Source organism: Silurus aristotelis (assembly GCF_946808225.1).
Source record: "Silurus aristotelis genome assembly, chromosome: 23".
NCBI classification, from domain to species: domain Eukaryota; kingdom Metazoa; phylum Chordata; class Actinopteri; order Siluriformes; family Siluridae; genus Silurus; species Silurus aristotelis.
The window spans coordinates 7,251,557-7,276,351 of record NC_139596.1 but is presented as its reverse complement, the minus strand read 5'-3'; the positions used below and the strand labels follow the sequence as shown (position 1 = coordinate 7,276,351).

The 24,795-nt window shown below is 37.2% G+C and overlaps 1 protein-coding gene across 2 annotated transcripts; it reads right to left on the bottom strand.

Moving 5' to 3' along the window:
- Positions 1-5,640: 5,640 nt before the first annotated feature.
- npr3 (natriuretic peptide receptor 3) lies at positions 5,641-24,330 on the bottom strand. 2 transcript variants are annotated; one of them, XM_083527001.1, is made up of 8 exons: positions 23,283-24,330; positions 16,648-16,770; positions 16,011-16,186; positions 10,236-10,371; positions 9,395-9,489; positions 8,311-8,413; positions 8,125-8,209; positions 5,641-6,976 (listed from the first exon to the last, which is right to left on the bottom strand). In XM_083527001.1, the coding sequence occupies exons 1-8, from the start codon at positions 23,935-23,937 to the stop codon at positions 6,868-6,870; spliced, it is 1,482 nt and encodes a 493-aa protein (XP_083383127.1). In that variant the 5' UTR covers positions 23,938-24,330; the 3' UTR covers positions 5,641-6,867. The 2 variants fall into 2 exon arrangements, with proteins under 2 accessions (XP_083383127.1, XP_083383126.1); XM_083527000.1 differs by having other exon boundaries at positions 8,125-8,212; positions 23,283-24,316.
- Positions 24,331-24,795: the final 465 nt, after the last annotated feature.

Below are 24,795 nucleotides of genomic sequence, written 5' to 3'. Positions count from 1 at the left end.
TGTGTTTGATTCAGTAATCTATAATCCTTAGCATATGTTTTTAAAATAGCTAAATGTTGCATCCATTGAAATTGAAAATTCTGAAAAAAAATTTTATGTTTAGTTATGATATACAGTGTCATGCCATGTTACTCCAACTGCCATGAGCATTAGCTAACACCCTCATCACATGAATTCTAGTCAAATCATTACTCAGTCACCTGATTACCTAAAACTCACCTGGTTACAATTACACTACTGTCTTTAAAAACCTGCCCTCTCCAGCATTGTATCTGAAAGTAATCCAAGACCCTGTTCTCTGCCTGTCTTGATTTGTGTTTTGACCAAAACTATGCTTCCCATTGACTAATTTAGTCTACTCTAGTCTAGTTTATGTCTGCATGCTGATCGCCTGACCATTTAGCCTGTCTCAGGTATTGAGTTTAGATTTAATAAAATCAGAAGAAGTGCACTTGCACCCTTCTGCCTGCTTCTTTGACGCATTTGACAAAGTGGCCCCTTGCCATCTAAGAAATGAACACTTACAAATTCAGCAGATTCTAGTAGATGTGGTTTCTCTTGATGTTAGTGAGTTCAGCAATTACATGTTAAAAGAACTCTTGTTTGTTGAATGCAAAATGCAAAGTTTGGACAGAATTCTGACAAAAAAGCCAGACATTAGAAGGGGGAGAGTGAAATGAGTACCACAACGAGAGACCACCTTGCTGGTCCTGCTGAATGCAGTGACTGACAGTTGAGAGCTCAGTGATTCAGGCATTGAGAACTTAACCCATGTGAACACTGGGTCTTGTTTGCTAAGTCTGCACGGAAATAGTTGTGGATGGAAATCTTTGTGAAGGTTATGAAGGTTTGCTTGAGATTGTTTGAGACTGTGTAAAGAAGTTATGACGGTGTTAGGCCATGTCAGCAGATTGTAGAATGATTCATGTTCAAGAGCATCATCAATTGTTCCTAAGTAAGCAATCTGAGGTTGTGGAAAGTGTGTATAGGTTTGTTTTTACCTTGACAAGATGTCTGATTGCCAGTGACTGTCTGAGCATCTTCTTGAATAAAAAATGTGGAAGAAGGAGTATCAAGAGGCAGCGCAAAAAGTACCTCAAAAGCAGCTTAAAAGCTCCAGAACTGGTTAGACAAATGAAATGGGTTGCACACAGGAGGACAAAACAAGAGATTTTTTTTAAAGAATATGGAAATTGAGCTGCTGAATTGAAATTAAAGAACATGCAGACCACACAGACTGCTTTTGACCTTTCTCATCATCCATTCTTCTCTGGACACCTGCAGGTAAACACCTTTAACATTATATAGTGTTGCTAAGGGAAAAGAGGCTACCTATACTAAAAAGCTTTACAGTAAATTATCCTGATTAGCCATAAGCCAATATAGTTTATATTTAAAAACATATCTAATTTGCTCGATATACATAGTGCATTAGACATAGAATATATACACCAATCAGGCATAAGTTTATATTTTTTAATAATATTTGCAATTTTTAATCATGCTTTGAGATTTCTATATAGCATTTTGCTATTCCACACTGGCAGCAAAGCAATTCTTGCTATAACAAGCCTGAGGCAAAAGCCTGGTTCAGCAGCATCACATACCTTAGTGAATATCTATGATTATTTTGTGCCTGTGGCACCAGGGGTTTTTCTCCTTCCTCTGCAATTCCTTTATTTGCAGGTTGTATCACTCTGGCATGTCAGAAATGGGAGTTGAAAAAGAATACAAGTGCAGATACAGTTTAATTTGTGTAAGACAAAACACACACATGGTACATGAACAAGAACAACAACTTGACAAACAGAACTACCAGACAAATTCTTGTGCTCATTAGATATAAATGCGGCTCAGGTACATTTGATATGTTGAGGTACAGGGGCTGATGGGTGATGTAGTACTGACATGGCACAGCTGACAAACTTTGCTTGAGTAAAACCTGGCTGGCTCACCCGAAAATGAGATTTCTTGTATATTTTTATGATAATTTTTGACTTATAAAATACTTTTTTTAATTATGTAGCATATCCAGTTTATATTGCTAGTTATAGTTTAATGTATGTACCATATTTAACAGTAAGTCATGCTAGGTCAGATATTGCTTCAATTAATGATTGTGTTTGGGAATAAAGAATAAGAAGTCACATCCCAGGCATCAGAGTTTGCTTAGATAATGTAATGGCATGATCTAAGGAATGTACTAAATACTTTATATTTTGTTCACCTAACTTAATAATTCAGATAGAATTAAAGAAAGAGATAAGAAGATCTCTTTTTCCTAGTGCTTTGTCTACTAGCCTAGATTACTGTTGAGAACAATAAATGAATAGTAAAAAACGCACACTCCTCTTAAAATGGCAGGTTTTTGTGAAGTAAGAAAAAATAAAATCAAGATTAATCATGTCAGATCTTTTTCCACCCTTACTGCGATAAAGCAACCAATATGATTCAAGTAAAAATAAATTAAAATGTTTCCAAAGCATTAGATGTGTCATGAAACACCATGAAGGCCACCATGAACTGGAACACAAATAAAATAAAATAGGGCCCACTCGGAAATTACTTCTTCTTTCGGCTGCTCCCATTAGGGGTTGCCTCAGCGGATCATCAGTCTCCATAGCCCCCCCTGTCTTCTACATCTGCCTCTTTCACACCAACTACCTGCATGTCTTTCCTCACCACATCCATGAACCTCCTCCTTGGTCTTCCAATTGTTCCTCCTTCCTGGTGGCTCCATACTCAGCATTCTCCTACCGATATACACTATGTCCCTCCTCTGCACATGTCCACACCATCTCAATCGCGCCTCTCTCACATTGTCCTCAAAACGTCCTACATGCGCTGTCCCTCTAATAAACTCATTTCTAATCCTGTCCATCTTTGTCACTCTCAATAAAAACCTCAACCTCTTCAGTTCTGCTACCTCCAGCTCCACCTCCTGTCTTTTAGTCAATGCCACTGTCTCAAAACCATACAACATCACAGGTCTCACCACAGTCCTATAAACTTTCCCTTTCACTCTCACAGATACTCTTCTATCACAAATCACTCCTGCCACTCTTCTCCACCCACTCCACCCTGCCTGCACTCTTTTCTTTACTTCTCTAACACACTCTCCATTACTTTGCACTATTGACCCCAGGTACCTGAACACCACTCCACTACCCTCCCTCTTATTCACACAAATGTACTCTGTCTTACTCCTACTGACTTTCATTTCACTTCTATTCAGCGTGTACCTCCACCTCTCCAGGCTCTTCTCAACCTGCATTCTACTCTCACCACAAATCATAATATCATCTGCAAACATCATAGTTCATGGAGACTCCTGTGACTATCTCCAGACCATCCAACCTTCTCTCTCTCATTTTCTGTATTTATTAGCTGCTTAAAATACTCCCTCCATCTTCTGCACACACTCTCCTCACTAGTCAACACATTTCCATCTCCATTCTTCAGCACATCCTGCACCACATCCTTCCCAGCTCGGTCCTTCTGCCTGGCCAATCGATACAAATCCTTAGTGTCTAACTTCACCCACAGCTTCTCATATGCTTTTTCCTTGGCTTTCACCACGTCCCTCTTCACCTGCTGCTGCATCTCCTTGTAATCCTGCCTACTTTTCTCATCACTCTGTCGATCCCAATTCTGTTTCGCCAACCTCTTTCTCCTTATGCTTTCCTGCACTTCCTCATACCACCACCACGTTCTATTTCCAGATGTCATACCAAGTACCTTTCTAGCTGTCTCCCTCATCACTCCTGCAGTAGTTGCCCAATCATCCAGCACCTCTTCACCACCACCAAGCCCCTGTCTGACCTCTTCCCTGAATCTCACACTACAGTCTTCCTCCTTCAGTTTCCACCATCTTATTCTTCTTTCAGTCCTCACTCTCCTCCTCTTCTTCACCTCCAAAACCATCCTACAGACCACCATCCGATGCTGTCTAGCTACACTGTCCCCTGCCAACACCTTACAGTCTCCAATCTCCTTCAGGTTGCATCTCCTACATAGAACATAGTCCACCTTTGTGTGCACCTTCCTCCTTTCCTATACGTCACCCTATGATCCTCCTTCTTCTTAAAATAAGTGTTCACCACTGCCATTTCCATCCTTTTAACAAAATCTACCACCATCTGCCCTTCCACATTCCTCTCCTTAAGGCCATACCTACCCATCACCTCCTCATCACCTCAGTCCCCTTCACCTACATGCCCATTAAAGTCTGCCCCAATCACCAAGTGTTCATTCTTAGGTACACCTTTTACCACTTCATGTAACTCCCTCCAGAATTTTTCCTTCTCCTCCATCTCACAACTTTCTCTTTCCCTCCACACCATGATTGAACAGTTTAAACCCCCTCCAATGTTCCTGCTCTTACTCCCTTTCCACTTGGTCTCCTGAACACACAACTTATCTACCTTTCTCTGCTCCATCATATCAGCTAACTCTCTCCCTTTACCAGTCATAGTACCAACATTTAAAGTACCCACCCGAACCTCCACTCTCCTACACTTCTCCTTTCCCTGCCGTCTCTGTAGATGTCTTACTCCTCTTCTTCTCCTCCTTCGGCCTACTAAGAAATCAAAATTGATGACATGATGAAAACGCATGAGGGAGGCTGCCTAGAGCTAAAAGAGTTACCACTAAAGAAGCTGCAAAAATATCGGGCAAAAACTAGTCACTCCCTGCATGTGACAACAATCTTTCTTGTTCTTCACATGTTTGGGGTGTATAGAGTAGAGAGATGACATCTCTTTCTCATCCACCTACATTTAGCTATAACCATTAGCATTATAAAAAAGAATGTATGATTTGTTTCAAACAAAAGTATAGAAAAGATATGTTTGGCAACAAAAACTGAAGTATCAAAACCTAATCACCAAAAGAACACCATTAAGCTGAATTTCACATTCTAGCATGACAACGACCCAAATCATGTCAACACAGGAACGACTTCAAAAGATAAAACTTTTAAATTGGCCAAGTCAGAGTCTTAATCTAAATCCTATATAAAACTCATGGAATGACTTGAAGAAAGCTGTTCTCAGAAACAATGTGATAAATTGGGGCATATAAATAAAAAATTGTAATACATTCCAAATGTTTTCATCTTGAAAGTAATCTATTGAGCCAGCAAAATTAGAGAGTATGGTTTAAATACTTCATTGCAGTAGAGTGATATTGTATATTACAGTAAATCTTGATAAGGTTGTGGTATGATGTGCTACTGGTGCTTTTTTTGGTTGTTTTGTCTTAATATTTGCACAGCTTTGTTCATCCCCTGTTAAAATCACTAATATATGACTAGTGGTATCTTAAAAAGTTCAGGCTAGACATTACCTTTCTAATCCAAGAGTAGTGTTAATCAGGGTCCAAGAAACCAGGCCAGAGAATCTTTGCACACTAAGGTTGTTTGCACACACCCTGTTTCAGATCCATGAGGAATTTCTAACCCAAGTTATTTGCCACTATACTGTAGACTTGTGAGCTAGAAGCAGACACAAATGCTATTAGTTGTTATAGCATTTATTATTATTATTATTGTTGTTGTTGTTGTTGTTGTTGTTAATATTATTTAGTTGTTAATTTAATATTTCCCAACATCAAAATTCAGTTACATTCAACTTCAACAAGTGGTTAAAATATTTTTCTTTATTGGTCAGTATGTACTGGTAATATAAATAACTTACAATTCTGACTAGGTTTGTTTACAAAGCCATGTACACAGTTATCAAGCAAAATGTGCTCTAAAAAAATGCAGATAACATTTTTTTCTTTACAAAATCATTTTTGAGTTCCACAAAAGAAAAAGAAAAAACAATATTAAAATCAACAATTAAAATATTAAAACCTCTACAAAAAAAAAAAAAAATCAATAAATAACATTGCAATCACAAACTTATGTTGATCAATTTACTTACATCAGTATACAGTTGCCATTACATTAATTTTGAATAGTCCTAGTATATGCATTTGCACAAAGTTTTAAAAGAGGTTTTCATGTGCATCTCATACTTTAACAGAGTATGTGACACAATGAAGAAATATAGATTTTATATGAATCTGAAAGTGTACTAATGACCATTTCCTGACATCATAAATTTAGATACAGATGATTTTTTACCATTTACATGTGCAATATAAATTCTCCTTATAAACATAGCTTTATCCAAAAAGATTTTGTTGAGGAATTCTGTTATTTTTTTTCTAATAGCCGCTTTTCTCCAAACACCTCACAGATTGGCTTCTAGTGTTTAGATTTTTAGCCACTTTTTCAATGTGTAAAATGTGCTACTCTCAGATTTACAAATGATAACCATACTGTACATGAGCCTTCTGTCTTAACTCAAATCAATATAATGTTGATTAGTGTCCCTGTCCAACACTCCCATGAACCATGAGAGAATAGCTAAATGTTCACCCCTCACCTTAATGTTAATGAGGCATGAATAAAAGAATAGTCCATCTTCAACTTATGACTTCCTCTCCATTCATCCGGACCACTCAGATGCCCCTAATTCATCACTGGCAGTCTCCAACAACCCAAGAATTCACTTGACTTGCTGAAACAGGGGACAAATTCCTCATCAAAGCTAGCTTGCTTAAAAGGCACAAAGTCTGTAGGTAAGCAAAAACAGACCAACCCTTTTTTTTCTCTCAATGAAGCCTTATGAGCAGCTCTCCTTAATTAAACTTTCCTGAGTTTGCAAAAGTCAAAAATAAGAGACATTTACAAGAAAAAAAAACACTACAGTATGTCTTGAAATATTTCAGAAGTCCAGGGGTGGTGTTTATTGAGTCTTTGGACATATCTGATACACACCATCCCCAGCACTTCCATTTGGGTGTTTATGTGTTAACCTATGCTGTTGAAAAGTTGGATCTGATGGAGTCCTCTCGTAACTGGCGATGTTTTCCATCACATTGTTCCCGCCGTGCCCTCCTTTCAATGGTTATCTTGTAATTTTTTCTGAAAAACATATACATTAGTCTTACTTTTGAGTATAAAAGTGGCAAACTCAGCTGTTATTATGGTCTGTTTTGTTGTTTGTGGTTCATCTGTATAACGTAAAACAAAGTATAGAGTTTTGCTCCGTTTAAAATTTCTGTTTAGGTTTTACCCACATATGACAATTCTCTATATAGAAAAACAGGTTTTTACTGTGTCTTGATCAAATTTATTTAATGATAAACACTGTTATACTTTGCTATATGTGCAAATTTGTCTTTATTCTGTAGGACGATTAGATCACGTGCCACTTTATTACAAAAGCTGGCAAACAATGCAGGCAGAAGCCATGTTGTAAATAATTACATTTGCAATAAATATGATTCTTCTGCCTGACGTTTTAATATTAATGAGGACATACAAGAAATGCAATTGAAATTTGCATACAATACACAGCTTTATATGTCCCTAGCTTCTGACCTTCATAGAATTTTTCTTTTTTCTTTTTTCCTTTGTTTTTTTTGTTTTTTTTTAAAGGACTGTTTTAAGGACATAAAGTTCTGGATACAGCACAATTTACTGCAGCTATGTCCATCATGATAAAATAAACATCCTTGTTATTGAGAAAAGAGATCAGATAAAAGATGTGTTGGATTATTTACTTTACTTTATGGAGTCCCTGTTTATGGGGCTAAACACTGCGTCAAGACCTGTTAGTTATTTTCAGTACTGACGTCAGCCCGAAGGAAAATAAATGAAAGGCCTGTGACATTCTTCCAATTGCTCATAGTGAGAAATGTATACATGCTATTGTGTCAACTCGTCTGGAAGTGTAATTCTGTTTAATCTGGTTTTCCAAACAGCTCGATCTCTCATTGTGCACCAGAATGAGGGATCATATTATACTTGTTCTCCAATGTGTATGGCTCTGAGCTCAAATCTCAGATACATGTAGTTTACTCAGCTCTCAAAACTACTACAAAATCTACATTTTTTCATTACTGTACACTAATAGGCGTGTAACATGCAAAAATGCTATTTTATTACGAATCCTTGTTGTATAATGGATGAATTAGCAAAAATACTCTACCTAACAATGGATTTTATGTATAGTGAAAATGGTCTTAGGTTTTAGTCCAAGACAATAATTTATTAATTTTATATTGTACCTAAAAAAGTAAACCGCCATAAGTAGTGCCATTCCGAGAAGTCCGCCAACTATGATTCCAGTCACTGCTGATAAGCCTAGTCCACCTGCTTAGGAGAGAAAATGAAGTTATTAATAAGAAGTACTACACCTATAGCTTAATTGGTATGATACTACTACATGTGTGAAAGCATCAGAGGTAATTTACATGATTGTTCTGGTCTTAAATCTCCACGCAGAGTGAACCGTTCACTGTTAAACCCAGGCAGGAGCTCAAAACTTCCATTTGTGCCAAAGTAGTTCAAGAGGGCCTAAGATAAAAAAAAAAAAAAAAGACACGATTCACATAAAATAGTCCAACTGCCATGGGACAGTGTAGAATCCAGTAATGAAAGTGGTGTTTAACCTTATGAACATTGTATTCAAAGCTGATGAATTAAGTGTTAAATGGATGTTTTTTTTGCCAGGACAGTTCTCTGTACTCAGTTTGTTTACATGGTGACACATTAATAAAATGACCAGTTTGTTTGATAATTCGATCCAGCACATCTCAATCTTTTTGCACTATGATAGGGGTAAAAACCACGACTGGATTTGGAGCAAATGACATGACATGCAATTACAATATTTATATTAGTTATAATATCGTTTGGATGAAGTGGTGAAGAGATACTCTCTCAAGGACATGAAATTGTAATGTGTGCATGGTATGTAACCAACTACATCATGCTATTAATTCACTATTTTTATTAGGTATTTTTTGGGATTAAAGTATAAGCATGCACAACCCACATGAAAATGTCGAATAGCATGCGAGTCCAAAGTTACGCCTGAGATCTGATTACCAATTGGTGCAATTTTTGAATGAACTCCTCACTATTCATATGTAACTCAACTCTGAATACAGCCCTCGCTTTGTAGAATATTTTGATGGTACAGTATGTATGGTAAAGCCCTTTCACTTTTATAGCAGACAGCAGTTGGAATATCTATTTCCGTGTCATAACAGTGACCATTATTAAGCAATGAGGACTTATTATCTGATGAGCCATCCATTACATCTCATAGTTGAAAAGGCTCAGGACCAGTTAATGGATGAAGACTTACAGTTTAAGCAACTACATTTAATAGTAGTTTTCCAGTAGGTCCTATATAATATGCTTTTAAGATGAAAAAATGAATAATATATAATAATAAGGGTTGACATTGTGTTATGACTTTTAATTTATTACAATAGTGTAATAATTGTAGTGTCCAAATACCCTACAGGCATATTCAGGCAGTTCTCTTACCTCATATGTTCCAGTTTCATGGTTTGTCATGCTTATAACAGAGAAATCTCCATTTCTGTCACCATTGGCATCTATAGACACCTGGCCTGCAATCCCTGTGCAATGGAATGCATGGAATGTGAGAATTAATTAGCCAAAATAGTCAGACATTCCAAGGAAAACACAGGCAATAGTCGAGAAAATTCCAGGCGACCAATACAACAGGAAACCTCATTTGCCTCCCGTCGGTTTTGTTGGCACAGTCTGCAGAAATGGTAATTTTATCCCTGCGTCTGTATTCCCAAATTCTTGACATTTTTAAAATATTATTTCATTTAACAAGAAAACATGACCCTGTTCCTGATGATTCCCTCAACAAAACATTGTTATTTTATGTTATTGGTTTTGGTTTTGCGGTTGATGGAAACAGCTTGAGGACCTACAACGTAAGTGAAGCTTATGAATGAAAGAATATTTGACAACCCTGTTTACTGCTAAAATAAATTGAAAGTTGCCATAAAAATTCTGTAGACTTAAATATTCTTATCACAGACTTGTTTGGATTTTGTGGTTATCAAATATAGCCATATTAATATTGAAATTAAATGTAAAATGTGAGCTGTAAAATTGTGCCCCTGTTTACTTTTTCCCATCTGGTTCCATCACAGATCTGTTTTCCTGAACGGTCACATATTTTAGGAAACACTTAGGAATATAAATATGTGCTTGTCAGTTTACACTGAAAAGGTCACCCTTAGGCCAACTGCATCCAAATAATACAAACACAAACATATGAAAGATATAACAAAGTAAAAAGAAAAAGTTGGGATATACACTGTTTGAGACTGAATTTTATCTTCACCTTCAAACGTTCTATTCCACATTCGGCGTGTGATTTCCTTTCCATTCTCCTTATTAAGGCCACTATGGATAGTCTCATTCAAGGCAAGCGCATACAGTAGTAACGCATCATGGAAACCCTCCATAAACATGTTTACCTGCAACAAAAAATATGGCAAAAAGAAACATTAAAAAGGGCTAAAGTCAAATACATGTACAATCTCCACATCTTATAGATTCATTATATAGACTTCAAACATGTTCGGCAGGAATTGGAAATGAATAAAAAAATGTTTTACTTGGGTTCACAGTATATTAAGTATCAGTACCTAGTATTTAAAAGGTATGTTAAGTGCTATAAGTACTATAAAAGTACTGTAAAAGCACGAACCTTTCACATTTTACATTTTTGTATCTGTTTATTAATGTTTAGCAATCTTTACACATTTTACACACACACACACACACACACACACACACACACACACACACACACACACACACACACACACACACACACACATAAAACGTGTTAAACAAACAAACATTTGGTGATTACATTAGTAATATATCTAAAATTAAGTATTACAATCCATCTTAAAATGTAATTATTGATGATGATCCTTATAATTTGGATATTAACGTTTAATACTCTACTGTGTTTGGTCATTTATTCCTATTATAACATTACAACATTATATTTATTATATTCCCTTTTTCCATTTGCAAAGAATATTCTCAGAAAAATGGGTGAAACTATCAAGCCTACATCTTTTGTATAAACATGGAAACATGGAGTGTACTTTAATGGTCTAATTTCATCACTTTAATCACTTTTAAAGGTATATTATATCCCCATTTCTAGGTGAAATATCTGTATTAAAGGTAAAAGAAAACAAAAAATATGAGTGCCACTCCACTGCCCAGAAATGTTACAGTTTTGTACCCTTTTTTGAAATTGTTCAAGTACACAAATAGTTTGTACCGTTTTAAGCACTATTATAAATGATTAATAGTTTTCACACTATGTAAAAATATCCATCTATTATGATTGGAATGTACCAGAAATTGCATGTAATCATAACAGAATAGTAGTTTGCTGATAACATAAAATTATTTAACTGCTGCTAATAAAAGCCTGAATAAAAACATACACAAGATCTTCAAATACTGAAGAAATAACATTAATAGTTGCTTCTGTTATGATAGGGACTATTGGTCCATTCCTGTGTTACGCTATGTTGTGTGTGGGCATCCCAAGGCAAACACTAGTAAAACCCAGGGCTTAGTTGGACTGCTGCTTCAAGATTCAGTGACTGGTGGGGATCACTGTGAATTTAGGTCGACCGTCGACTGCCTAAGATGAGCGGAACAGCAGGAAAATCTATAGGACTGTTTATATACATGTCCTTTTCCGGACATGTGAGCCACATAGATGTTTCGGAGCTCCCAGATAATGAAGCCCACAATGTTTTTACAGGAAGTGCAGTTTGCAATTCAGTAACACAATGTATTTGGATGGACATTCCACATCTGAAATATGGCGTTGTGAAACATAAACCCTGCTGGCATTTGAGATCAGGCTCTGTTGGTAACAGCTTTAGTAACACACCATATGTGAACGGCCTCTGTCTCAGTCCTCAGATTTGGGCCTAATTTGCAGCTTTTATTTTAAAAAAAAAAATGGAGAAAAATGCTCAGTCTTAATGGCCTGCCTTGTGGTAGGAAGAATGGAACCAGTCAGCCAGGTCAGATTCGCTCCCTCCTCTATTTGGACCAGACAATATCGTAGCCAAGTTTTTGGAGAAAACAATTCCACAAAAGCCTGGGAATCCTCACTGAATTGATAGTCAGGTTGCTGAGGAAAAGTCAACCATAGAGACCACCCAGTGCTTCAGCCTGATGTGTCATAAGAAAGAGATGTTAAACCGTGGGGTGACATCTAGCCTGGAAAGAGACCATTGTTTTTGGGTCTTGATTTATGCTCTGCTCTCTCACAGATTGCAGTCCGTTTAAATGAAGTAATCCCCCTGGACAGATTATTTTTGAAAAGGAAACATTTTATGCCTCTTGTGGCTGTCTCTTTTGTTTTTAGATCATATTCTGGCAACATATTTTTTTTTGTAAATGACAGATTCACTGTTAATATTGAAGTTTCATTAGTATCTGTGTGTTCATTCATAATAAACATAGGGCTAGGCCTCTTAAACTTTAAGTCTTTACTGGATGTATTATTAGCCAAACCAAAACTATGTTCTAAGCTCATTAGCCTCGATGTTTCTGCCTGTAGCCCTTTCCTTTGGACAAGCACCAAAATGAGCAACCGCATGTCAGCTTCCTCACTCCAATGTCGGCTTACTGTTACTACCATATAACACAGCCATCATTTAAATGAAGCTAATAGACTACGAAGAAAAACAAGGATCAGTTTCACTGGGCCAGACAACATTATGTAACTGAGTGTCCTGGACATAGTGACACCCTGTTTAGCTTAAGATGTACGAGACAGAATTAACTATCTATAATACATGCTGGGTGGGTAACTTCCCTTCCCTTCTTGCAAATCTGTCACAGCCATTTTAGGTCCCATGAGCCTTCGGATTTCCTTAACACTCCATAAAAAAGTAATCTGTTCATGGTTCGAGCAAAGTCAAGGATGGTATTGCCTTTGTGTGCAGTCTGGTGAGGTGAATAGAAGTGCGGTGATCTATTCAGCATTGAATATGTCTTCAGAGACAACCTCACTCAGCCATAATCAGACAGAACTGTCCGATAAATTACATCAATTGTTCACACATTGTCTGTTTTGTGGAGTCTAGTCAATCGTTGATTTATAGTTCATAATGTTGCCACTATATGACTCTTTTAAGCAGCCTCTCGGAAACATTTGTATAGAAAAAAAATAAAAAGTGTAGCTACTCAGGGTTATTATCGCTGCCAATCTCAAATCTGACAGACTGCAAATGACGCACATTCAAGCGCTGAGATAATGCGAAGAAGAAATCACCACCCTTTTGACACACTCAAGCCAAACTTTGTCAATCCAGTGCTAATTAGCACAATAATGGTCCAATGGTTATAAAATATTAAAAGACACATCCCATTCTGGTCTTTCATTTAAAAAACTTGACCTATGTATATCCATAAATGTTGCTATACATCAAAACGGTTGCCTAGGTGAAACTGCATTCTATTCCTAGGGCCTTTGCTTTAAGCTTTTATGTATTATTTTTCTGGAAAACACTCCTGCAATCATAAAATATATTACACTTATCCAATAACTGTGTTGTAATCCAACAGACCCACCTACTGGTCATCGGTGCATACAAATATTTGCCATGTACTTGGGAACTTAAATACTTATTTCAAAGATATTGGGTCTCTTAGAGATTGATTGTGTACAGCGTTCCAGCGGGTTTGCTCGGTTAGTTGTAAAAGCTTCCTGTCTAATGATGCGTGGGCAGTGAGCTAGAGAGCTTTACTGGAGCTGGAACATGAGTTTGGTCTCTTATCTACATCTCTTGCTCTACAAACCCTGCTGCATTTTATAGATAATGCAGACAGAGACACAGTTAATAGCCAGGCATCTTCTGTACATTCCCAACATTTGTGATTTGTTCCTTCTCAGAGTTTAGCTTCTGTCACTCATTCATCGCTTGTCATTGCATGTCTGTTGTTTGGGGATATTTTATCAAATGCATTCTGAACCTGGTAAAGCAGTTCGTTTTGTCACAAGGTACTTTGATAGATTCCAGTGCAGTCCCTTGTAATTTTTTTAGATGATATTATTTTATATTAGTTCACCTTGATCACTCTAATAAATACACAGAGCATGCACAGAAAAATAAAGTTTTGATTTAGACAGGCGAGCATTCATTAAAATTTCTCCTGCAGCTTTATATATGTGCTGAGCACTTTGCATATGCAGCATGCATGAATTGCTGAAAACAGTCTTGGCTCGCCGAAAGAACACGACCCGACTGTAAGGCGATCCAAAAAAGTTATCACCTCCCTTAATGAATAAAGCAGTTATTCTCCAGCATAGCGAGTAATTCGGTATGCATTGACACAACACCAGACTCGGCATAAATGGACAGATGTTACAAGCCTCTGCTACAAGTGAACTAGCGCCTGACACATTTGTGATCTGGCAAATCAAACTTAGATTTCTGGCCTCTAAGGGGATATTTTCACAAGGAAGGTGTAAAATGAGGGCTCGTACAATAAAGTAATTGTGCTTGGCATGCAATTGACAGCAATACACCAGCCAGTGGTCACTAACCAAAGGCCACCTCCGGCTTTCTGAGACTCCTGCTGATTTGGCAAGTAGCTGATTTTTGAAAGTAGCCTGGACCCTGCTGAGCTTATTAACCTCAGCAAGCCAATTCATCAAAGATGTTTTGTTTCGACACAGCAGCTCCTACTGCCCTCCCTAATAAATTACTGATGGGGTTTCAACTGCCAGGCTGAACCGTGTCACTTTCTAAATTCAGACGGCCACTTTTTGGAAATGTATTCAGACTCTTAAAACACTTACAAAGTGCAGGTACATGATTCTAATATTGTCTTTGTAATAAACATTAGTCATTTCTTACTTTCCAAAGGATAAAATCTATATTAAATAATTGTATTGTTCCAAATTGAACATTTAAACTTTTAAATCGGGAAACAATAGTCACTATAATTGATTGGTCTACCTCTAGGTGGTGCTAATGCACTGACATTAAAAAAAAAAAATTTTCCTGTAGATTTTTTTTTTCCTGTTGTATTGTGAAGATATTGTGTGTTTCTGGTGCAGTAAACAACCTTTAAAAAGAGTCTCAAACATTTTGATGGCAGTTGAGGAATACTTGAGAACACACTATTGAGAAAACGGTGGACTAGGTCATTATCTATACTCTTACTGCTGTTGTAGTTGTTATAAATACTCCATTTAATAGTACATTTTTAATGGCATGCAAGTGCTATTTGTAAAGTTGTTTGGGTACGTCCAGAAGGTCTTAGAACACTTAAAAAAATTTTTAACAGGATGCAGGCTCCTGAGTGGCCAGGAGCCAAGGGAGCAAAACTTGGCTGGGTTCACTGGGTGGGAGGGATGGCATGCTCTCTCTCCTCTGTCAGTCACAGTGACACAAGCCAATTTGAGAATTTGTGAGCTCGTGTATCAGGAAAAAGGCAAATAGTGCTTATCTTAAAATGTGTTATGTGACATGTGTCTTTCCCCCTGTTAAGGTAGTAACTGTAGCTGGATGGTGGGCCAACTTTAAAAGAAATCGAGAAAAACACAAAGGTACATGTGCCAACATATCTAGAAAATATGCGTATTACGTATATATGTTTTTCAATGCAGATTATGCTAATGAGTATATTATATATATATATATATATATATATATATATATATATATATATATATATATATATATATATATATATATATATATATATATATATATATACATATGAGACTCATATCAGCAACATGTTTTGACCAACCCATAATAAAATTCTGGCAAAGAATGGAAAAAGAGAAGAAAAGAAAATTACACACTACTAAAATCTACACTTTCATGATTATAAAAGAAAATTATTATAAGAAATTATAATCTGCTGAATAAAATTGCTCCTAACAGGTTCTTCATAAACACAAGTTTCTATTAAATATGTTGTGCATTAAATACATGCCTTACCTGGACAAATGTGCTATTTTGTAAGTCATTGTAAACATGTATTTTTTTTATATGAACCAGGTATGACCTACTATCATTGTACATTTTGTTTCGAAAGACTTACGTACATTATTGCAGCCTTCACAAACTTCGGCGCCCGTGCTCTCGAAGGACTTTTTAATTTCCAGTGAGAAATTCTCAAACTCGGGCTTGGTTGACCTCAGAAGTGTCACTGTATTCAGAGAAGCGTAGGCAGCCTTGGCCGCATTGTCATGTTTGTCTCCTCTCCTCCAAGATCCATCGCCTATGAAATAGTTACAATGGGGTATGTTAAGGGTTTTTTTCACATTAACAAATCACAAAAGATAAACATAATGATCAGGGTTTTCTATGGATTGATTGGGAAGTAAGTAATCAAATCAATAGTTGTGTTTCATGTCACATATTTTTTTTTATTTTTATAAAAAACTTATGAATGAATAAATAAAATCAATATACCAAAGTATTTCATTTTGAAATGGCCAAATGGAGTTTAAATTGTGGCTTTTATTTAGGCAGCCCTTGTCCTGAACATCCTGTAAGTTTAGAGCTTGCTTCTCCTGAATGAATTCTCCTGTCTAACAGAAGAGTTAGTGATCTTGACTGGTTATTTTATATGGTCAGAGCGGGGAAAAAAGCATGCCATGGTGGATCTTTGTGACTATGCAGATAAGCTCTCTATCCCGATCACCACATACTATAAGACATTGTGTGCAAGTCATTTACCATAGGAGGAGGAGTTGAATAGCTCAATGTTGAAGAAGAGCCTGTTACTGGTGGTCAGTCTCTCTCTGTGGGCCACCAGCATGATCTCCCTCACCACATTGGTATGTGTGCACATGATTACCACTGGAAAGTCAAGAAAAAAAAAATAATATTTGCAATTTGTAACTGAATTTGCTAAAGTCTTTATACATGGTGATGATTACGATGATGGTGTCAATGTGTGTTCCAATGTGATTGTATATGTGCACTGCTGCGTTTTTTTTTTTTTTTACAGCCTTCCATATTAAGAGTAATTGCTTAAATGCGCTTTTCTGATTATGTGCACGGCATAAATGGGAAAACAATAAAGCACACCATTCCCATAAACGGTTTATAGGCCATGAATCAAAACCACATTGTGAAGTGCTCCTCTTTTGACATGGCACTCAGTGCTGATTTTGTTAAACAGTTAAAACTTCAATTTTCTGGCTTTTATTCAAAGGTTACCACAAAAGAATATCAGAATGATGTGTACATGGTAATGCGGCATGTACGAGTTATTATGCAAAGCATATATCGTGTAAGTGTTGCAAAACACCTTCGTTTTCCACACATGACCAAAAAAAAAAGTGTGGTATATGAAAAATTTTCCCATGGAGCAAAGAGGTCAAAAATAAATAAACAAACAAACAAGTATGCAAACAGATTTAAAAAAAATCTTTAAGTGTCCCATAAATAGGAAGATTCAGAGTGCTGGAACACTCCCCACAACTCTGTCAGTGTAGCTTGCCGCCTGAAATATCCTCCGATGAGTGGGACAAACTTCACCTCAGTACTCATGCTCTATGGCACCCTTTAATTACAGAGTGTGTACAACACTACAGGCCCTGTGTTGACTTGACGCTGATTCCATGGGGTACAACCCCAGCCAGCTATATTTCAGAAATCTGGATTTTCCCACTGACACTCGTTACAAATGAGCTGCGGAATGTAAGGGGCAGCACATGGCAGGCTTACTGTCTCCCCTGCCACATTGCCTGAGGGTCATTTTAAAAGCACACTGCCGTAAGCACAAGCATGCGTCTGATGCTACTGTGCAAACGTATGGCATGCATATAATAACCCTGCTCAGGAATAATATCTCTGCTCAGTAAAGTCCCATATCGACACCCCTGAGGACCACTCGGCAGACCTTTACTGGGCCAGCTCATGGCGTCAAGTTCACGTCAATCGCTGTCAAATCATTGCCACAATGTATTCCATCCTTATAATATACACTCATTCACTGTATTTGAAAATCTCAGCCTAGTTTTATAGGATATGCCTAATTATTATCTTACACAAGAGATGAACAATTTGTTTAAAGTGAAGGCATAATCTGAAAGTAAATCTGGCTGTATACCACAAAGTCTCATTAAACTAGAAAAAAGTGAATTAAAAAGGTGGAGTTGGTGTATCTTATAATTTGGCCACTAAGTGAACAGTCCAAAAAAAAAAAAAAAAACCCAGTAACTGCTATACATGATAAACTCATTTCATTGAGTTCAACAGACAGTGCCAAGTCAATGTCAATGTTGTGCAAACACATCAAATCACTCTTACCTACTGTATAACTGTATTTACATTACATTCAGTTCTCAATTCTGTTTACTACAATGCCTTAGCGCAGACACTTGGTAAAAACACGTTTATGTTAATGCACTTGTAGTAGATTATCATTTCTACAGAAGCAACTTTTGAAACTAAATATACTGAAGATTAATATAATGTTCTTTCTCATTTTTTGCAGTATCAGGGCTTTGTAGCGTTCAGAAGTAAGTTTAATCAAAAATATTGCGAATGTGGGACTTCTTTAATACAGCACACCATGGGCTGCATGTGACAGCAATGAGTACATCATCTTATATGTTAAGTCATGTGCCATTCCTTATTTAATTAAATGTTAAGCTATTTTATATAGGCCAAAACATACATAAGTAGATACAGTCTATCCTATTATTGAATGAATAGAATTGATTGATTTATTAAAAAGATAAATAGATAAAATGAAGAATCAATATTTTTAGAGAAGCCTTTCAATGTGTTTCTTAAAGGTTTAAACAAAAATGACCCCAACCTGTTATTTGAGAAGAACTGTAAAACAATGTTGAAATGTGTCGCTAATTACCTGTGCATTGCTACCAGTGTCTTCATCAGGAGCAGTTTTAAACTGGTCTAAATTGCAACTCAATTCCATTGGCTGATATTTGGGAATTAATTTTCTTTATTGATATGGTCATTCGTTGTCTACATTTAAAATATCTCAAACTCAGAGGCAATAGAATAAGTAAGTAAGTAAGTAAGTAAAGTAGTTTTTATGCTGTTGACTGCCTGTGTAATATGTAATTATATGGTCATTGTTTTTAAACTTAAAGCCCTACTACTTTTGAAACCTTTTCTCAATACTTAAAAAAAAATGCATGAGATGCATGTTCCTGTGAACTTATTTTGCATGTCTTGCTGCTAAGAAATATGCACGGTACCTTCTCTTCTGCTAGCTGTCCGCTAAACACAGATAACACTGACAGCTGTTAGAGTTTATAGGTCCATATCAAGAGGAGTGAAACAGAAAAAGACCAGTCAATTTCAGGCTGAATAAACAGAAGCAAAGCAACATTAGCTTGATAAAGTAGATCATTAAAACTCCACAACGGTGCTAGCTAGCCGAACAGTGGTAAATATTTATCCACAAAATAAGATAACTACATAATCATTTGTGTATGTGATCCATCCCACTTATTAAATGAGTAGTGGGAGAACAGTGACCCCTCTTAATGGGAACATATCATTTTTTGTTAAAAAAAAATGAGTCCACTTTGTTCATTAGGATTGTAAAAGGAAATGCAAACCTGGAAACACACATTTATCAAGTCATTCTGGATAAACAACTGTTGGCTGGGCTCCTTGATAAAGCCAGTAAAATTATTATGTTTTTCAGTCTATTGTAACATTTTTCTATTTCAACCGGAATATAAATCTTAACTATATTGTGACAGACTTCACCAGATGTTTTTTCCTCCTACTCCTTCCTCATGGTCATCATTCTGCAACAAAGATTGTGGCTTTATGAGAAATACCGATCAAAGAAAAGTCAAGAGAAGTTAGCTGGGTCATGCCATGCTTAAGCTACTTACAGCAAGGAGGAGCCTTTGTGTAAATTAGGCTCTAAGAGAACAATGTCAATCGTTATATTAAGGTAGTAGAGGTGGGTGTGTCCATCGTCAAACCACCAAGAGCAATCCAGGGCAAAACTTAAATGATATAAGATGTAAGAAAGTATTGAGATACCTGGAGCAATGCTTGCACAAGTGTTAGTATCTGTAGAGGTATTTTGCACAAGTATGAAGACCTGAAGCATTGCTAGAGACAAAGAATTCAAGTCCGATACATAATGGATGGAAAGAACTGTCAGAGAATGGGAAGAAAGGACTGATATCTGTAATAGTAGTTTTGCTTTGGCCATGAAGTCTTGTGAAAATTAAGATATAACAAAAATAATAATAATAATTCAATTCTTACGCACAGGATTCAGTGACCAATGACTGTGTTTCCAAAACAACTGTGATTGTCATTTGATCCTGTTCCCTCAGGCCTCATATCCATCAAGCATAGGGATTTAGCCACTAAAAAGTAAACTAAAGAAATGCATTGTGAAATGATGAAAAAGAAGATGAAAAAGAAATAGTTTGATCTGATTTTCAGACAATTAACACAATTACAAAGAACAGAAATTACTGTTGAGTTGTTACGAAAACACTAACATCATTTCGATGTGTCTTGGCTTTGATTCCAGTAGACTATGGAATAATACTGGGTTATTAAACACCTTTATACCTTAAGATATTTGCTCAATTGTTGCTTTGTTGGATAGTGAACAGTGCTTTCTAGTACATCGCTTTAAAATCTCTCATAGATGTTCAAACAGGTTGAGTTGTGGTGACTTTGGAGGCCATGGGATGTGAGTTACATCGTTTTTACACTTCTCAATCCACTCAGTGAGCACTCTAAACCCTCTAACGGGGGTGGAGTCATCCAGAAAGAAAGGTTAAAAAAAAAAAACAATAAAATTACATGTGTTGCATGAAAAGGATTATATAACAGTTTGGTAAACTCATAGTCAAATTAAACAGGATCTTTAGCATTTAGCATACCAGTTATATCAAATTCATTTTTAAGCGTAGTCACAGGTACAAGGTAACAATGTCCAAGTTGATTACTTTCAACTAGAATTGCTTCACATTAAGTAAAACTAATTAGTGATGAATGCAGATGCCAGAACAGAAGGTGATAAATAATCTGAGAAGCTGCAGAGAAATGAGCTTTACAGTGAGGAACTAATAGTTTAATTTTGCATTAAAATGTCCTGTGATGTGTAGAATTGTACAGTGGTCTGATGCTGATTTTCTCTCTCACTGTTCTTTAGTCTTGTTCTGCTCTAGTAAGACATGTAGTGGAGGCGGTGGATCATGGCAAAGCAGATGATATTCCTGGTCTGTGTGGGCGGTTCTCAGAGTAAATCCTGAGACGATAATTTATGAGTGGTGTGTTTTATTAGTGGATTTTTGTGCTTATTAGCGTGATCGAGCTACAAGTGGCAGCGACAGAAAAATGTCAAAAGTTTCCACATTTTAATATTTGAGATATTATTTAATATGATTATAGTGTGGAATAATTGCCAGTTCAATGAATATGAGCAGAAATGAACAGTTAAAACATATGGGGCCAGGCATTGTTGTGAGTATTTTCCAAAATTATTGGCACCCCATATTATAACAGCACTGTGCTTCTTCTCAAAACAAGTTTAGGGGCCGGCAGATTGGGGACCGCTCAGAGATTTGTGCATTTGTGACATTTTAGACCATAGGTTTTCAAAAAGTGGTTTAATGTCGTGAATGAACTGATACAATACAATTGCTTTTTGATGTGGATGCATGTTTAGGTTGGTTATCATGTTAAACGTTTAGTATGGCCACGTCTTAAGCTCCTGGCAGGGACAACTTGGTGTAAAGCTACAATATCCTGGTAGAACTTTAAAAGCTATCAAATTTTATATAAATACATAAAAAAAATAGCACTAACACATACAGTAAGTATCAGGTGTATTTTCATTATATCCAGCTTGTTTGGTGTCTTTAAACAGGTCAGATTTTGGTCAAATCTCATCACAACACACAACTTCCTTTTAAAGGTATCAAGAGCTGCCTCTTCCATTAGGCTTTTTGCACATAGCTTCAATCCTGCAACTCTTACAAACAAGTTCTTGTCAGGTTTTGGCGTTGAAGAGTCAAATTTAACACTTAACAATTCCATGAATCAAATGCACTATTCTAAATCCATGATGTTTGGCCAGCTTGCTCACCCTGATACACAATAAATACCTTTATACTGAAACATTTGTGACGTGCTTCTTGATTCCGGTGCTAAATTGTTGCTTGGGTCTATATTTACGTTATTTTCTGTGAGAAGTTTCCAGTTTCAAGCTGACGTCATGGGAAGACATTGCTAGATGATTTTCAATCATTTCAAACCTACCATTTTCTGGAAAAACGCTGTGTTAAGAAATGTTAACATGATATAAAGATACAATGTAGAAGTAATGCAGACATTAGACTCAAACATTGGAACATACATTGGACGCAGGCACCAAAACACAATGCAACTATCAGACACAGATGCACTGAGTTTCAATGCTTCTAGATCTATGTTGTATGTGTTATTATAGATACGATTGCATTGATGAAAGCTGACATTTTAGAAGGTGATTTGTTCGAGCTGAGCGTAAAGATAAGGAGGTGAGAGAGTCGGCCAGCCGAAAGGACTAATGTGCTGCGGCAACTCGCTTTTTTGATTAGTGATAAAGCAAGGGCTAAATCCTGCTCGCTATATGTAGCATTGTGGGTGACCAAACATAAATACGGTTTTAAAAATGTACATTTATTATATGGCAGATAAAGAAATCATTTTACCATGATCAACAAGTGAACTCCAAGAGCATGTCTGCAGATTTTCATTCCACACATTCATAATTGCATTGCAACGATCATTTCAGCTAAATGAAGACATCACTTTCCTCTTAGTTTTATTATAGTTTCTAAAATTTGCAATATAGGCGACCAATTCTGAAAAACAGTGATGCAGTATGGAGCTACTGGAATTCATGCAAAGAAAAGTTTAAACCTTTCAGAACAAATTAAATAGCTAAACCTTTTCTCTAAGCAGGTCACCGGTTTTCTTGTGATCTTCTCAATACTGGTAAGGGTAGACACCACATTGCATCTCTGAACTTCTTCTTACCTGGAAACCTTTGAGCAGAGGAGGGATGCCTGTGCGTGCTCAAGAGACTGTTTAATCACACAGCTGGTACTGAACTTTTGCTCGGTCAGAATTCTGATTAGTTTTTTCCCTCACGTGTACAACTCAAATGACCTCGTACCCATCTGAACCGAAGTTGTGGTGTGATGTGAAGCAATGCAGACTTGTTATCGAGAAAAATCAAAGGCGCATTTAAGTTACAGGTGATAATAATAATAATAATAATAATAATAATAATAATAATAATAATAATAATAATAACAATAATAATGAATTTTTTTTTCCTAATATGCAATGGTTACTACCTTCATGCTCGCGTATGGACTTGACGATCTCGTCCATGTACGCGAGCGGCTCTCTGGAATCCATCATCGAGACGAAGATGTCGTGATGGCCTTCCAGGAGCGCGTGAACGCCCTCGATGGTGAAGAAGCAGTTGCGTTCCTCCTTGTCGTCGAGGTAGATCAGGTAGACGCTCTTCCAGCCGAAGCGCTGCGACATCGTGGAGAAGGTCTCGGCCATCTTCAGGTAACTCGGCGCGGTGCGCGTGAGCAGCGCGTACTCGGAGCTCTTCTCGCTGAAGCCGGACGCCAGGGCACCTGCCGAGATGACCGGGATGTTCCAGTGCGACGCCACGCGGATCACGGACGCGGCGGCGTACTCGCACACGGGACCGAGGATCAGGTCGGGGCGCTGGCTGTGCGCGCGGTCCACGAGCGCGTAAAGCGCGTCCACGCCGCACTCGGAGTTCACATAGTGCACGGTGAAATTGAGTCCGGCCAGGGGCCCGCGCGCCAGCTGCTGCCGCGCGTAATCGATGGCGGGTCGGACCCTCGCGACCGAGAACATGTACGAGTTGTTTCGAGGCAGGAGCACGAGCACGTCCACGTCCTGTTTCACTTGACTCGAGCTCGACTCGAGCAGCCAAATGAAAAGGCAGAGGCAGGAGAAGCGCAACATGCTTGCAGGTTCTTGCAAATGTTTAACAAAGTGTCAATTTTTTTGGTTTTGGATTAAAGGATTGAAACTAGGGTTCATTCCAGTAAAAAAAATAAATAAAATAATACAAATAAAAAAATACAAAAAAATAAAAACAATAACAAGCTTTCTATCAAATTTGACTTGTCAAAAGTACTCTTTTTTTTCCTTCTTTACTTGAATGAATAAAAATGCTCTGCAAAGGTTTACTTGAGCCCTCCAGCACTACAGCCCTTCTTTGCTTAAAGCCCCCACATCTGCATCTAAAGTGCCCCAGCTCTCTGTGTGATTCCTCTTGTTTGTGTGTATTCACTGGGCTGCTCGTTAACCACACACGCTGCAGTCGGTGTGTGGAATTTTGAAGCATCCTTTTCATTATTATTCCTGCGTCATTTCTGCGCAGCCCACCTCTCTCTCTTAAAGTTACAGTATCACTAAGTCTCCCACCTTCAGCACGCGATCCCTGGCTGACTCATTTACCTTAACACATAAACAATCCGCAATTTATTTCCCAAGCCTTTGCTGCAAAATTCTTTCTTATTCATGCATGCAGACGCCTAAAAAATTGTGCAACTATTAGAATTTTTTTTAATTAATCACGTACTATTTAGTTGTATGATAAGTAAGAACATGATTGCATTTTTTGTCTTTCCTCCATCAACCCCCTGCACAAAAATAATCCGATGAAAGGATTGAGCAAGCCATTTAAAAACCTGTCAAATGAATTTATGTGAAATCTGCTGTAACATCCTCTGACATGTACCAAGTACCAAGTTTTATTCATTTTGTGGCCACCATTATCATCACACTCCTATGAAACTGAGAAAATGAATGTTCTTC